Raw genomic sequence first — 17,241 nt, 5'->3', positions numbered from 1 at the left:
ACCATTCTATCAAAGCCCTGTTATGTCGTAAGGGATGCCGCAAGAACAGCTTTTCTTCGGCGTCCTTCTCCCGAACGAAGGGGGGTTTTTCGGGTGTTAAGAAACGAGGCAAAGTCGCGCATCGAGGTTAGCAGAAGTTTCTACTTACAAAACCGGCTAGGTGGCAGGATGAGCCCTACTAGACTCTGGTCGGAGCTTCGCTCACTCGGCCTGGTCAAGCAGAGATCCACCGATCCGCTCTTCATTTCTCTAGACGAACTTAACGCAATCTTTATCTCTATTCATCCTCCTCCTCCTCTGGATTTCACGATCCATCCTGAATCCCCCTCCCGTCTTTTCACAGCTTCCTCTCCCTCGTCTCTCTCCGCTGGTGCAAGTCCTGCCTCTACACTGTTTTACTTTCCGTACATTTTACCGGAAATGCTGCTGAAATGCTTTGAGATTAAGCACATCAAACTCTATCAGTCCAGATGGTCTGAACCGTCGTCTCATCAATCTGTGTCTCCCTGTGATTTTCCTGATAGTCTTAAATCTTTTCAACACCTCCTTTAGCTCCTCCACCTCATCCTGGAAACGGTCTCACGTTCTTCCCTTTCTGAAAACTAACAATCCTACTTCCCGTCCTGATTTCTGTCCTATCTCTATGCTTTGTGTCCTGTCCAAGATTCTTGAGCGAATCACTTTTGATCATCTGTCTGAACATGTTTTTCTATACAATCTCTTTGACTCTTTTCAAACAGGCTTTAGGAGAAATCACAGCACGCAAACCGCTCTCTTAAAACTGGTAGATGACATTTGACTAGATATCGACAAGCGAAAGGTTACTCTTCTTGTCATGTTTGTCCTTACCAAGGCCTTCGACTCGGTCTCACATGCTCTCTTGTTGCACAAAACGCGCGATTTTTACATTTCGCCATCTGTATAAGCTTGGTTCGGCTCCTACTTATTGGCGAGATTCCAACGTGTGTGAGGGTCCGACGGGACGTTCTTCTCATGGTCGCGCATCCGGGCTGGGGTACCTCAGGGTTCTGTTTTTGGTCCTCTACTGTTTTCGATGTTCATCAACGATCTTAAGCGCTCGCTTCGGCGTTGCAACCATCTGCTATATGAAAATGATCTACAAATCTACATTTAATTTTTCCCTCACGATCTCGAGAGGGCAATCGGAATAATCAAGGAAGATATCGCTGCGATTAAGCGGTGGGCAGCCTTGAACCACCTTCGGCTTAATACAAAGAAAACCAAGGCCATGCTTCTTGGCAGTGCCAGATACGTTAACGCCATTCCAACCGCAAATATATACTCCACTTACACAACATGCAAATTGAATTTGCGGATTCTGTTCGCAACTTAGGGTTGAACATCACCAGCAGTCTCAACTGGACCGACCAAGTCCGCTCTAGCTCTTGCAGTGTAAACAGGGTTCTCTGGCGCCTAAAGTATTACAAGAATATTCTTTCACGTCTTCTAAGAGTACGGCTCATCACATCGCTCGCTTTCCTTCTCTTTGATTATTGCCCCGCCGTGTTAACTGATCTTACCGTACAACAAAAACTTAAACTCAAGCGCCTAATGAATGCGTGTGTTTGTTTCATTTTTGACCTCTGCTGGGACGAGCATGTGTCCCCGTTCTACGAGCGTCTTGGATGGCTTACCGCTAATGACCGGAGAGAATATTTAACTTGTATTTTAGTTTACACCATCATCCACTCGGGATCTCCTCCTTTCCTCCCCAGCACTTTCCAACCCCTCCCTCCGTTCCTTTTCCCACCTTCGCTCTACCTCTCACATGGATTTCGCTTTACCTTCACTTTTCAACATTCATTTATTTACACCAGCTGTAAGTAGTGGAACTCTCTTCCACCTAGTGTGAGGGAGGCAAACTCACTAAAATCATTCAGGCTCTTTCTCTTTGATCATCTGCGGAGGAGGGGCGCGGGCCAACCTCAAACCTAAATGCAGCTTAATTAAGTAAAGATGCGGTTACTTTTAGGCATGTGGCATTAAAAATGCTGCTTACAATTTTCTTCTCAACGTTACGTTGTCTCAAATCTTTATTTTGTATATTATTAATATTCTCTTCAATAACGTCATCTCGTTTAATTTTGTATTATTCTCTATTCTTTTATTCTGTATTCTGTTTTTTTCAATTATTGCTTATATTATTGTTTTGTTTTGTTTTATTTTTATTCAAGTTTATTAATTGCGTTATAGTTAAAAATTTATTTTCTATGCATTTACACTATTGTTTTATACCATTCTATTCGGTTAGTATTTTGAGTTTAGTTTTTCTGTTATTTTTTTGTATATCTCGATTTTGCTTTACTGTACATATTCTTAAAGGACAGGTCTTCAAAATGTTAATAAAACCAAGTCAGTCAGTCAGTCAATCTCTCTCTCTCTCTCTCTCTCCCCTCTCCCCCCTCCCCTCACTCATGTTTGCGTATCGCACTTTGCGCTTTTTATTTGTATTAGGAATTACGCTGTGATTTGTTTTGTTTTTGTTAACGGCTACATTTTCTTTAAGAGAATAAACCATTTCATATTTCTTTACCAACTACACACACTGGATATAATTATTTCAAACATCTGACCAACCGACGAGCCTTATTCGGACCAACCCCAAATTCCCGCACTGTTACACCGAAATCGCGTACTGTTACAAAGTGTTTATTTCATTATTTTTTCTTATTGTACTAAAGTTACTTACTATATATTTTTTGTATCTTGTATTTTTATATCTTGTATAAATATCATAGATTTACTTTTTGGAAATAAAAAATTGTTTTTGGCATTAGAAAATTTTTTTAATAAAAATCATTTTTTGCCTAGTAGAACAAAAGAAGTGACATTTTGTGTCAATAGCACTACTTTAGCTTTTGAGAATCTGTCTAAAAAAGTATTCTTTACAGATTTATATTTATTTTTTGAAAAGAAGGAGACACTTGATTAATCTTTGAATAATATGTACTTGAATAATAAACTTTGAATAAAATGAATCATCGAAAACATTAAAACTATTTGTCCGCCACATAAAATAATTTACGTACCAAGCGCAAAGCCACTTCTTATTAAAAAAATTTTTAATGCAAAAGATAATTTATTGTTTACAAAAAATACATTTATAACAAGATTAAAAAATACGGAAAATGTATAGTATGTAACTTTAGCAATAAAAAAGTAATAAAATAAATATTTGTTTTAAAAAAGATCATTTTTCCTTATACAGGGTGTTTGGTAAAGTTCATTTACCCTCTCCTCCCCCCCTCCCTCCCTTGTCCGGATAGAAGGACCATCATAGGGTTTTAGACGGTAGGAGTCCGGCTAAAACTCCATCCCCTCTACTCCGAGAAAGAGGGGGGGTATCCATGAGAATTTTCCCATGTAAAAAAAAAGAAAGCAAGTAAACTGAGAGGAAAAGTTCTTTACCATTTTTCAAAATTCGTACTAGTTACCGAGTAAAAAATTAGTAAAGTTGGCAAATACGCCCATTTTTTTTTACCCATTGCGCGCGGAGACCGCTTAGCAGTCGCCTAGTCAGAAACATGCAGCGCAACCAGAAAACAAGCAGTTCAGAGCGGAAATCTTACACCGCTGGCCGCTAGATATGGCTGCCTTTCTCTTCTCATCGTACCGCTTGCTGCGACTGTCACCGGCTTGGAGACCGACGGACAATCCTCACGTGCGGTGGGTAGGAAAAATACGCGCTCATTCAACGACTTCACTGATTTTTATTTCGGTAATTATTGCAAATTTTGAAAAATGGTGAAGAACTTTTTTTCTCAGTTTGACTTGTTTTAACAACCCACGAGAGTATATAAGTAAGCTTTACCATACACTTTGTATTTTTTGTATAATATTTTAAGAGGGCAGTACCTTTGGGAGGGTCAAAATAATCGATTTTTTTTAAATTGAATTTTATGAAAATACATACTTTTAAGAATCAACCCCAAAATTTTTATCAAAGAATATGAAAAATTACGGAAGTTATAAAATTTTATTCGAAACGATAAAAATTTTTATATATACGAGGTGTGTTCAAAAAGTATCGCGAATTTTGAATTTTCGCGGGTTACGTATATTCGAATTTCGATCTTTTTGTGGCGTTATGTTGGTACTCATGTCTCTCACTTATGCCGACAAGCTCGGCCATTTTGAATGTTCACTTAATTGTTGACAGCTGCTTTGCTTGCACGTGTTTTGGATCGTCTTCGATTTTTACCTATTCAAAAAAATGGATCAAAGAACCTGTATCAAATTTTGTGTGAAAAATGAAATTAAGTGCGCGGATGCATTCCGAATGTTGACTGTGGCATACGGAGAAGCTACCTTGGACCGAAGCAACGTTTATCGGTGGTACAAAATGTTCTCAGAAGGCCGAGAAGATGTGAACGACGAAGAGCGTGCCGGACGCCCGAGCACTTCAACAACAGACGAAAAAATTAATGAAGTGGAGAAAATGGTATTGGCCAATCGTCGAATCACCGTTAGAGAAGTTGCTGAGGACCTAAACATATCGATTGGCTCGTGCCATTCGATTTTTATCAATGATTTGGGCATGAGACGGGTCGCCGCGAAATTCGTACCAAACGCCCCTGCTCACACATCGTTGCTTGTGCGCGACTTTTTGGCCAAAAACAACACACTAATGATGCCGCAGCCACCGTATTCCCCAGATCTGGCCCCCTGTGACTTTTTCTTGTTCCCTAAACTGAAGAGGCCCATGAAAGGACGACGTTACGCTACGCTTGACGAGATAAAGACGGCATCGAAGGAGGAGCTGAACAAGATAAAAAAAATGATTTTTTGAAGTGCTTCGAAGATTGGAAAAACCGTTGGCACAAGTGTATAATATCTCATGGGGATTACTTTGAAGGGGACAAAATAGATATTCATGAATAAATAAATAATTTTTGAAAAAACACAAAATTCGCGATACTTTTTGAACACACCTCGTAGTATTTCTTTTTAATTTAATTTTATTATTTTTCATTATAATAAATACACTTTACTTCAAAGTATATGATTACCGTTGCTTTTATCCAGAAATTACAGAAGACTAATTTGTAGAATAATTTCTCCACTTTCCTAAAACATAAATAACTTAAGTGAGCAGGATTCTTTGGAAGTTTAAAAAAAAGCCTACTTTTATAAATTGTTTTACAAAAATTATATGAGCAATTGATTTGAAATTTTGCAAACATATTTATCTATATTTTATTGTTATTAAAGAATTTTTTCAAGTAAAAATAATAAAAATTGTATAATAATAATTACAATATTGTTTGTGCGACGTGCCCGAGCACGCATCGTCTCATGGTGATCACAAAATCTTGACACACTTATCTTAGATAACAAATAGAAAAAGATTCTTAATCTACAGATGTTTAATTATTGTCGGAACTAGAATTAATTAAATTAAACTATTTTTTAAAATAATTATTGTGCATGCATGTAAAGATAAATTTTAAAAACAGTTCGATTTTAATAATTCTGGTCCCGACGATAACAAAATATCTGTAGATTAAGAATCTTTTTAAATTTCTTGTTTTAGATAACAGAGTGTCGAGATTTTATGATTACCGTAAGATGATGCGCGCTCGGACACGTTGCGCAAAAAATGTTATAATTATTACAATTTTTGTTATTTTTGCTAGGAAAAATTCGTGATTAACAACAAAACATAGATAAATATATGTGCGAAATTTCTAATCAGTCATTCATATAATTTCCGTAAAAAAAATTTATAAAAATAGGCTTTTTTTGACCTTCCAAAGGGTTCTGCCCCTTAACATAAAAATTCGTTAAATCCTCCTAAAATAGATTTAAATTTTCCTCTCAAATGCGACATTATTTGTTAATAAAACACGCATGGAGTTTCTGGAATTCTCATACCGCAAATCAGATACACGCTCCGTTCTGTATGGTTTTTTGTTTTAAATTATATCACAAAAACGGCTGTGTCTTCCATAATGCAACAATTAAAGTAGGATATGTGGTATTTTATTTTGAATTAAAGATAAAAATCGATAGTGGCTCTTGGTTACAGTATGGTTTCAAAGGTTTCAAAAGCTTGAACGGGAATGATAATGAAGAGTTACTTAAAATCTGACATTACAACATGAAAAAACAGATACTTTTTTATTGGAAAAAGAACTAACTTTATTTAACTCTGCTTTCCACCAGAAAAAGAAAATAGGTGAAGACAAATGGATAATGACAAATCTCAAAAATTGTTGTTCTTGCAACTATTCAACTAACTGGATTAAAAACCTAAGATTTTGTACAAAGAATTATTGCTTTAAACGCTTCAATCTTGGTTTGATTAAAATCTGAAACAGTTTTCAAAATAAATAGCTCACTTTGTCATGGAATGTTTCTTACGAGTCTAATATTTTTTAATGTTCTTCAATATCTCCAAAGCTTATCAAAATCGATGAGAAACAGTTTCGACCGTTTTCTTGTCAAAAATTTTGCGCATTATATTCAGCAAATCATGCACAAAAACAGTTCATATTATTGAAGTAAACTATTGTCCCAATACGTCGTCATACGTGTAGTAAACAAGTTGTCAGCAAAATGTTTTTCTAGGCATTTTCTTTGCGCATACACGTATCACAAAACCAAATTATAGAGCTTTTTAATGTGGTTTATATGCATACAATATGATAAGTCTTTTATTCTACCTTATTTTTATTATTAAACATAAATATAGCTACCTAAGTGCAGCGCTAAATACACCAGCCACAAAGAGACCAGGAAGTCCTGGAAATTCTCCTAAAACGTTCATAACTAACAACGGTAATAGTTGATCCTTAGCACGTGCCAGCTGTGTTATACATAAATACAATCAATTGATCTCAGCTTTAATATCAAATGTGTCAGAGCAGAGATTGGGTTTCAAAGTGTGAATCACGACCCATTAATAGATGGCGAGTCGATTTTTGATGAATCCCGAAAAATTTTTCAGCAATAATCAAAATTAAAATCCGAAATAAAGTATAGTTATTAAACTTTTTGCAAATCAAAATGACTTGAGATTGATATCAAAACTGCCAACGACAAAATAGGAAATAAACACATTCTTTACATCTTTATAACTTATTATGTATTAGAAAAATATATTTCTAAAATTATATTCAATAAATGTAAAAAGGTAGAAAAAGTAAAATGGAATAAATGAAATGTTATAAATAAATAATCAATTCTCTTTGTTTTTTATGGGTATTAAAGCTAAATGAATCATAGAAATTTGTCGTTTTAAAAAATGGGTCGCAGTCCACACAAGTTTAAAAAACCCTGTGTTAGAAATTGAACAAATACCTTGGTCGTAAGTGGATCGCATTCATGATACCAAGCATAAATCAGCATACCAGCATATCCACATAGACAAATCAACAGTGTAACACCGACCATAAAAATCCAGAGTGCTCTAAAAAACATAATTTATGAAATCATTGATAATCATTAATACCGATTATTTGATAAAAATTACATACTTATAATATAATAACTCTAATAATTATATGACATAATAATTATAATAATTATAAACTTTAAGTATTATTGCATTCACAAAATATTTAATTTTTTGGATATAAAATTATATTTCTGGTTTACTATTAATACAAAAAAATCAATATCAAAAAAAGCCAAGGAAACATTTCTGTTTCTTTATTAAAATATTAAAAATATTTTGATATAGTTCAAATATAAATTGCAAAATTGATTGCAGAATTAATATAACTAATATTCTTATTTTTATTTATATTAACAATATATTTGATATGTTACAATTATTATAGTATTATCAAATATTCCTTTTGTAAATAATTGAAATAAAATAAAAATTCAGATGAAATAAACTTGCCGCAGATCGTATGATTTTATCTTTGAGTATATAGACATGGAGGAGAAATTGCACTGTTTCCCGTTTAGGCCGTAAGTGTGTCCCATTTGTGTAAGAGGGAAATATACAAGCCATATCCATCATCTCTGCGCATGTGTTGACTTCATTGCGTTTGTACCACAAGTTTGACACTATTCGACACTTTGACAGATGTGTATTGTGTTTTGTGCGGCAATCGCAAGAAATCGATTTCCTATCATACGTAAGTAAATATAAGCATCTATTACGTTAAGCGTAAAATATGGTAAAATATAGATTAGGTTTTGTGTAAGCAACGCACAGAGAGAACGTACATAGGTTGTATATCTTCCTCTCTCGCACAGATTTTGGATACACTTTCAGTGCTATCATTTCCTCTCCATGTCTATATACTTAAAGGATTTTACACAAATGATTTGGGTTGCCCTATATAGCATGTAACGTTGCAATAATATTATAGTAACATTATAATATTTCAGTAATATTAAAAATTATAATAAAATATTACAGAAATATCACTGATACAATACAATGTATCACAACATAATATTCTGTAATATTTGTATTATATTTTAGTATGACATATAGCTTTGAACAAATATAGATATAATTTATTGCATTTTCTTAGGGTTACATCTCCATACAATTATTCCTTACCAACTAACTTACTTAAGCTTACAAACTAGGACGCCGCGATCTACACTTAAATCTATCCTATCCTCTCCTACTGTACACATCCACACATACGCCGCAATCCTACTTAACCTATCGGGACCTCCGTTTCCGGTGTTTTTTGTGAGCCCCATTCAATTATCCTTTCTTTCACTTGCTCATTCATATCTTCACTTACCCATTCTCCCCCCTTCCCCCTTTTACATCCATTCTCCCCCCTTCCCCCCTTCACATCCATTCTACCCCCTCAATACTTCTAACTTCCTTAACCATTCTTCTCCTTCCCCATCTTCTCCCAGCACAATCCCCCTCAACACCTGCCACCCTTTCTCATGCTTCCAACTTACACATTTTTCCCACACTGCACGTTTTGTTCATACGTTCACACATCCTGCACCTCTTACACTCTTCCCCCTCCCAGTGCCTGTTACCCCTCATCCCGTTCCCTAGTCTAAATCTCGCCACACTTTGCTACCTGCCCTCTCCCCACTTTTTTTTAAATACCCCGGAATTCCCTCCTCTTTAATCCATTCATATTCCCTATTACCCTTTGTCTTCATTATTCTCTTCCTTCTTTCCTCCCTTTGCATTTCTCTCTCCTTCTTAAACAGGTCCTCCATATCACTCCCTACTATACCCCTCTCACCCACCCCCACTCCTCTCATCCCAAAAAATTCCCTTCTTTCCTCTTCCTATTCTGACAAACTTTTCTTTCCTCTAGTTCTTGTTTTCACTTACTCCCAACACCTCTTTGCTAGTTCGCTTCCTCTTCCTTTCTCCAACCTTTTTTCAAACCCTATTGCCCTTAATCCCGCCCTTTTCCTTAACTTTCCTCTCTGTAGTTCTTTCATCACCATATACCCGGGTGTCCCCCAATTTACCCCCAACACCCATTTCAGGAATCTTTCATGTATTCTTTCCAATGCTTCCCTTTCCTTCCATCCCCATATTTCAATCCCATAACCTATCACCGGCCAAACCAATACGTCAAATAACCAGCACAATCTTTCCCAGTCCCCCTTAGACCTTCTTTTCCCAATTCCCCATATTTTTCCCATTACTGCTGCTCCTCTCCTTAATCTTTCCCTCACCTGTGCCCCTTGCCCTCCATTGCTTTGCACTACGTAACCCAGATAGGAAAACTCTTTTACTTCCTCTATTACCTTTCCCTTCCACCTCCAATTCACTTTCCTTTTCCTCCCCCCCCCCACCTCTTTCTTGAACCTCAATCCTTGTCTTGCCCACATTGAGTTCCAGTCTTTTACCATCTAAGTACTTCTCCAACCTAACCAGTATGCTTCTCATATCCTCCTCCTCCTCCGCCAACAGCAGCATATCATCTGCATACGACAAGAAGTAGACATTTTCTTTTCCCAGTTTAACTCCCCCTCTCCCCTTCCACCTTTTCTCACTTGTAACTTTAAACAAATATTAAAAATATTATAACAAAGAATATTGCATTGCAATATTACCGCATTACAATATAAATATTACAGTACGGTGTGCTACACTCAGTAAAAAATTCTAAAAAAATTAATTCTATAGTAATTACAGAACATAGATATACGCAAGGTGACAAAAAAGCCTAGTAAAATATTTTAAGGACAATGTATTACTAAGAAAAATGCTTCATACAAAAATTATAGAGTTTTAAGTTGTATATTATACAGTAATGTTAATATAACATTACTGTATTTATATGCCTAAGATGGCATGTAAAAATAACAGGGATACTGGTGGAAAGCCTCCAGAACCTTTTTGGGAAATGTTTGAAGGCCGGACGGTTTCACGTCGTATGGGAGGAGGCGCAGATAGTATTCTTGCCAAAAGAGGGCAAACTTGCTGGGTCTGCCTTAGCATCCTGCCCCATCTGCCTGCTCGAGTGGGCAAAATGTTAGAAAGTTTTCTGGCAACCTGCCTCCAAGAACACTTGTCCTAGGAGGACCCCGACCTAGTAGAATGCCAGTTCAAATTTCGGGTGGACCAGTCCATGGTCGGTGCAATTCGGCGTGTGCGGCCCCTCTCGGATGAGATTGTTTCTCACGGGAAAGTGGTGTTGGCGGTGTTACTGGACATCGCCAACGCTTTTAACTCCCTTCCGTGGGAATGTATACGTCAGGCACTCCGGTTTCATCGGGTGTCAGCGTATATGCAGAAGGAGGTCGGGACTACCTTTGGGACAAGGGCATCTCTCCGGTGCGGTACGGGGAGATCCATAAGGAGAAGATCCATCGTGGGGTTAGGTTCCCGCAGGGCTCGGTCCTGGAACCGCTTCTGTGGGATCTGGGCTACGATTGAGTCCTTCGAGGTGCTCTTCTCTACGGTGTATTACGCGGATAACATCCTGTTCCTGGTTTTGGAGGACGTTTGGAGGAGCACCATTTGTCTTGCTGAGGTAAAAGTGGCACACTTAGTGAGAAGAGTAGATCTGGAAATGGCCCTAGTAAAAATTGCTGGGTCTGGAAATAGCCCTCCAAAAAATGAAGGCCATCTGGTTTGCCGGGCCTCGGGTGAGAAAGCCGCCTCGAGCTTAACGTGGAGGAGGTCCGAGTCAAAATTGGGAAATATCTGGGTCTTAATAAAGTCGGCAAATAAGCACGTACTTATCTTACCCACTTGACGCGGGGACCATATGTCGGTCGCCAAACCATAGGCAGCTGCGGCAGGCGGCACGGTGAGACGGGTAAGGCAGTCATTGCTGCTTTTCCCTTCTCACCGCGCCGCCTACCGCGGTTGCCTATGGTTTGACGACCGACAGGCGGCCGCCGTGGTGGGTAGGGAAAGTACGTGCTCATTTGCCAACTTTATTAATTTTTATCTTGGTAACTCTTGCAAATTTTGAAAAATGGTAAAGGACTTTTTTTTTAGTTTTAGCTGCTCTGTCAACCTATGAAAGCATAAGTAGTATTTACCCTGTATATATGTATGTGCGTGCGTTCGTGCGCGCGCGCGTTTCAGCAGAGACACAAGATAAAACTTTCTAAAAGGCACACATCCGATTTTATTTAAATAAAATGCTTTCTCTTTTACTTATTGTATTTTTATGTGAATATAACCTTACCAGCTGGCGGCAAGGTCATTTTTAAAGTCAAAACTCAAAAATTGTCTTTTGTTACATTATTTTGATGAATATTTAACTAAAGAAAAAAATGTTTTAAATAAAAGTTATAGTGTTTAATAATATTACGCCCAATATTAGCAGTATCGGCGTGTGATATTAGCAGTAACGGCGTCATGGTTGCAGATCTTCTGCCAATGTGTTATGGTGTCCGTATTGTTAATTTCTTCTTGCCCTGTTCTTAAATAAAGCTGTGTTATTAGAAAGCTCTTTTGTATTAAAGAAAGCTGTTTTATTTCCTGAATGCGAGTGTAAGAACAAGTGCGCGAGTGAGAATAGAAAACGAGCTGATCTTTCCAAACGTAACATTTTGAGGACTCGTCTGACTGTTCTTGCATCATTATCTGAAATGTAAAACGTGCTATGACGGAACCAAGGAAGCGGATTTGCACACGTTCGGTGGAGATGTCTGAGTCCTCGCATGGTGACGACGAGAGCTTGTTTGCAGAGGCTGTCCTTCGTTCAACTTTAGAGGAGCTGAAGAAGATGCGTGAGAAGCGAGCCGTTTATCTACGTCAAGAGGAGTTAGCAACATTATTGCGTCAATGCGATGAGGAGCTGCAACGTCTTCGGGAGACACAGCTCAGTCTTTTCAATAATATTCCTCTCTCTAACGGTGTTTCTCTTACGAAAAATCCACGTTTTGAATTGGGACCACAAATTGAACTCGAACATTTATGATGGAAACGTTTCTTTGTGCAAATTTTCTAATCAGTTTAATTTAATTTCGCGTTCTAATAGCTAGTCTGATTTGGCCAAGACCATGGCTTTCGCTTTGTGTTTGCGGGGAAAAGCGCATACCGTTCTTGACGGAATCGCAGAAATGGAATCATCGTTTTTTTCGGAGTTAAGGGCGAAATTAGATTATATTTTGGAGAGGAGCTTTTGACTCAATCGTACTATTTACAGTTTATTAATCCTAAACGGAAGTTCGGAGAGGAGTTAACCGTTTCAGGTTCAGATATAGAGCGTTTGGCGCGTTTGGCTTACCCTGAATGTTCCCACAAAGTACGTGATAAGATTGCTTGTGCGCAATTTATTTTGGCACTGATGGACGATTTTGTAAAACGAATCTTACAGTTAGAGGAGATAAATTCTTTGCAATTGGCAGCACAAAGAAATATCGCTATTAAAGTAATCCAGAAAAATAACTTTACTCAAAAATTTGGTAACAATTATAGGGGATTTAATTTCATAAAGAAAAGAAAGATAAAGGACGAAAGCAAAAATGAAAATAGAGAACAAAAAAAGACATTTTAGAATTTTCAATCAAAGTCTAGTAAGAATGTAGAATGTTGACAATGCGGAAAAATGGGACACTACTGTTTAGACTGACCTTTTTTTAAAAGTGAAGAACGGGGAAACTAAGCTTAGTCGAGGCAAGTTCGACTGAAAAGCGTGGCCCGAAAATTGTTGATAATCAGGATTTTAGAATTAGGAAGATTATTTTTTAAAAAATTCTTTTTGTTATGAAGAAACAATGGATAGCCAAATGTGTTTTCTTAAAGTGGACACGGTTTCCAATATCTCAATATTAAATAGGAAATTGATCGGTTCCTCAAAACTACGTTTGCTATTAGGAAATTGTAGTTTGAAATATCCGACTGGGGAAGAGGGTGCTGTTGAATTCAAAGTGATTGCTAAAATTGTTATAGGAAAATTCTGTTTAAAATTTCCATTTTTAGTTGCACAAATTTCGGACGATTGTATTTTAAAGGTGGATTTCCTCAAAAAAGTATAATAAATTGGGCTAAAATTTTTAATTTGGAATTTAATAGTAAGAATAAACTGAATAATGAAATTTTGTTCTCGCGTGATTTTGGATGAAAAAATTTCTGAATTTCTGGATGAGCTTTTTCATCAAAGCTTGGTTGAGCTCAGCAAGGTGCAAAAGAAAAGCGTCGCTTTTTTTATCAGAAGGATGTTTTCTCAAAGGACGTTTTTGCAGGAAATTGTAAAGTTTTAAAGCATTGTATCAATGTTTCAGACTTAAGGCCGAACAAACAGGCTCCGAGGCGGATTCCTATTCATTCACCGTCAGGAAGTGGAATCTATTAATATGGATATGAAGTATCAAAGAGTTATTAAAGAGTCATAAAGTTCTAGGTTGTCACCTGCAATTATAGTTAAGAAAAAAAGATGGATCACTAAGATTCTGTGTGGATTACATAAAGTTGAATGCGGTGACTGTTAAAGATAGTTATCCCTTACCAAGAATAGACGTTATCTTGGATTATTTATCTGGAAATTCCTGGTTTACGACTTTAAATCTTAACAGTGGTTATTGGCAAATGGGAATTTGTGCAGAGGATAGGAAAAAAAACTGCGTTTTCCATTGAAAATGGGCTCTCGCAATTTAAAGTTATGCCTTTTGGTTTGTGTAATACGCTAGCTACGAGCGGTTGACGGAAAAAGTTTTAGGTGAGACTTTACATAAAATCTGTTTGGTTTATTTAGATCACGTTTTCATTTATAGCAGGGCTTTTAGCTACTTGCAACTTTCGGCCAGATTTTTTGATGCATGTCTATTGTTCCTCTTTCACCGCTCGCGCGTTAGCAATGCGCCACCAAACATTTGTAAGGAGCGCGACACTTCGTCTCAGGATCGTGCGTAACACAAAAATTAAAAGATCACAAGTTATAAGACAATTTAATTGTTTAATGTCTAATAATCCTGCAAAAATTATTGAAATTGTTTCTTGATACTTTAATAATTGCATTTAAGCAATGTTTTATTACTATATAATAATTAAATAATTATTATATAATAATAAAATATTACTTAAATGCAATTATTAAAGTATCAAGAAAAAATTTCAATAACTTTTTCAGTACTATTAGGCATTAAACAATTAGATTGTCTTATGACTTGTAATATTTTAATTTTTGTATTACGCACGGTTCTGAGACAAAGTGTTGCGCTTCTTAGTTACAAATGTCCGGCGGCGCGTTGCTAACGCGCGAGCGGCGGGAGGGGAACAATAGTGTATCAAAAAATCCGGCCAAAATTTCCAACAGCACTAATTTACAATAAAACTTTCGAGGGAATGTTGGATAATTTACAAAAAGTTCTTCTTCGTCTAAGGTCAGCCAATTTAAAATTAAATCCAAAAAAGTGTTCTCTATTTAGTAAAAAATTTAGATATCTTGGTCATATCGTTTCTGAGAAGGGATGCACTACGGACGCTGAAAAGACTTCGGCCATTGAAAGTTGGCCAGTTACCAAAAATAAGAAACAAGTACGTAGTTTCTTAAGATTTTGTTCCTATTACCGAAGGTTCGTTAAATTTCTTCTTTTGCTAAACTTTTATTTGAATTAACAGAGAATTACATTAGATTTATCTAGATCAAATCTTGTCAAAAGGCTTTCACTACTCTTAAGCGGGCTTTGATATCTTCCTCTTTTCCTCCTTTGAGGAAGGGGAGTTTATTCTTCTTTATATATAGATGCATCAAATCATGGAATCGGCGCAGTTTTGTTTCAGAGACAGAATGAAAAAGAGAAAATCATCGCGTATTTTAGTCGAATATTGAATAAGTCCAAACGCAATTATTGTGTGACTCGACGGGAGTTGTTTACTATTGTTAGCTCAATGAAATTTTTCCATCATTCTTTGTACGTCCGTAAGTTTTTGATTCGTACTGATCACGTTTCTCTTTGTTGGTTAATGTTTTTTAAGGAATTGGAAGGACAATTGGCACGTTGTTTGGAAGGTTTCCAACAGCATGATTTTGAAGTCGTCCATCGGAAGGGAGTTGCACACAAAAATGCAGACGGTCTATCTAGAAGATCTGACAAAAAGAATAGATGCAATTATTGCTCTAAAGTGGAATTTAAGGAAAATAGAGATTCTTCTGACGTAATTCGCCGCATAGTTTTTGAAGGAAATGATTTAAGTAAATTTTGTGAATTAAATAATCAGGCTATTGCGATTATTTTACAAAGAACAGAGAGCGAAAGACGTTCTACTAAACAGGAAATTTCTTCTTTAGAAGTTTTAGCAAAAATTTACGGGTCTCAATGGGATGTCTTTATTATTGAAAATGAAGATAAAAGATGAGTGGCTCTAAATTTAAAAACTCATGTTTTTTAAATCGTTGTCTCTCGTGGAAAAATAAATCAGATTTTAGAAGAGGCTCATGATTCTGCTTCTGGGGAACATTTTGGCGTCAATAAGACTTTTGAGAAAATTAGGAAGAGATTCTATTGGTCTACTAGTAAGGGTGATGTAAAAAATTGGTGTAGATTTTGTAAAATATATGTAAAATATTATGTTTTATTCAAATTTCCTGCATTACATATCTCTGTGGCACTCGCCGCTAGTTTCTTACTAGACACCTTTGCTACAAATCGGATGCATTCGTGTTGCTTTGCGTCACTTTGTTAACTCGATCGTGCTTTGCGCCCGAATCGCTTTCTTCCTCGCCGAACTACGCTACGCTGCACATCGTTCTCATTGTAAAGTCGGCCTCACGCAATAAATATAATTTGTGATAACGTGAATCCATATTAATTACAACACCTCGCAGTTTGGACCAAATAAATAAGCAAAACTTTATATAAATTGGATTCCCGAAGCCGTTTTAACTGGTACGGCCAACATATTCAATGTAATCTGTGTGGCTAAAAAGGGTTTTTTTGATAAAGATAAATCTCTTTTACAGATTTACAATATTGGAGTTCCTTTTGAAAGAATTCAGATGGATATTCTTGGACCACTTACACTTTCTCTTTCAGGGAACAAATATTTGTGGGTGGTAGTAGATTGTTTCTCGAAGCGGCCAGAGGCCATTCCTCTTAGGAATAAGACAGCTTCTTCTGTTGCAAAAACTTTTGTAGAACAAGTAACATCTAGACATAGTGTTCCTCAGGAGATTCATACTGATCAGGGAAAGAATTTTGAATTTTGGCTGTTTAAAGAAATCCTTCTTCTTTTGGGAGCTAAGAAAACTAGAACAATTCCTTTACATCCGCAGTCTGATGATCAAATAGAGTAGCAACATTTAACTATTTTAAATTATATAGCTAAGGCCTAGCAGAATTAGTATGATGAAAGTGCCCTCACGGCTTTCGATTTGGTTTTGTTTCTAATAAGTAAATCTACGGAAGTGTCACTCTACGATTTTTCTGAAATTTGGATATGTTATAATACAAAAGCTAAGTGACACGTATTTTTTTTAGCGACGGAAAAACATATTTAGGGGGTAAAACAACTCCCCCAAAATAGGGGGTAAAATGGAAAAATTGCAATATCTTTGAGATCAGTGAAGCGATCTTAATGATTTTTGGTATGAAAGTATCTTTTGATAGAAGACGAAAATCGGCTTAGGTATGTTGGAGGAGGAGTGAAAATTAGGAGGCCAACTACCCCTAAAGTAACTAATTTTTTGCTGCAAAAAATCAGTTTTGATCTAATCAGAGTGAAATCTATTAAAACTTTAAAAAGAAAACTAATTAAAAAACATGTATTTTATGTTTTTCTTTTATATAAATATTTGGGGAGTAAATAACCTCTGTATTGTCGCGCTTGTTTGACATTGTTTTACCCCCTAAATATGTTTT

At 36.5% G+C, this 17,241-nt stretch overlaps 1 protein-coding gene across 4 annotated transcripts in view; it reads right to left on the bottom strand.

Moving 5' to 3' along the window:
- Positions 1-17,241, bottom strand: part of LOC105196485 (sodium-coupled monocarboxylate transporter 1) — a 459,320-nt gene that overhangs the window by 133,262 nt on the left and 308,817 nt on the right. For all 4 annotated transcript variants that reach the window (XM_039447232.1, XM_039447235.1, XM_039447233.1 and 1 more), the window contains 2 exons: positions 7,324-7,432; positions 6,720-6,829 (listed from right to left, as the gene is read on the bottom strand). In XM_039447232.1, coding sequence (XP_039303166.1) covers positions 6,720-6,829; positions 7,324-7,432 — 219 coding nt within the window. The remainder of the gene's footprint in view (positions 1-6,719; positions 6,830-7,323; positions 7,433-17,241) is intronic.

Source organism: Solenopsis invicta, chromosome 3, assembly GCF_016802725.1.
Source record: "Solenopsis invicta isolate M01_SB chromosome 3, UNIL_Sinv_3.0, whole genome shotgun sequence".
Lineage (NCBI taxonomy): Eukaryota > Metazoa > Arthropoda > Insecta > Hymenoptera > Formicidae > Solenopsis > Solenopsis invicta.
The sequence above is the reverse complement of the archived record's forward strand: the minus strand, read 5'-3'. Positions and strand labels throughout refer to the sequence as shown.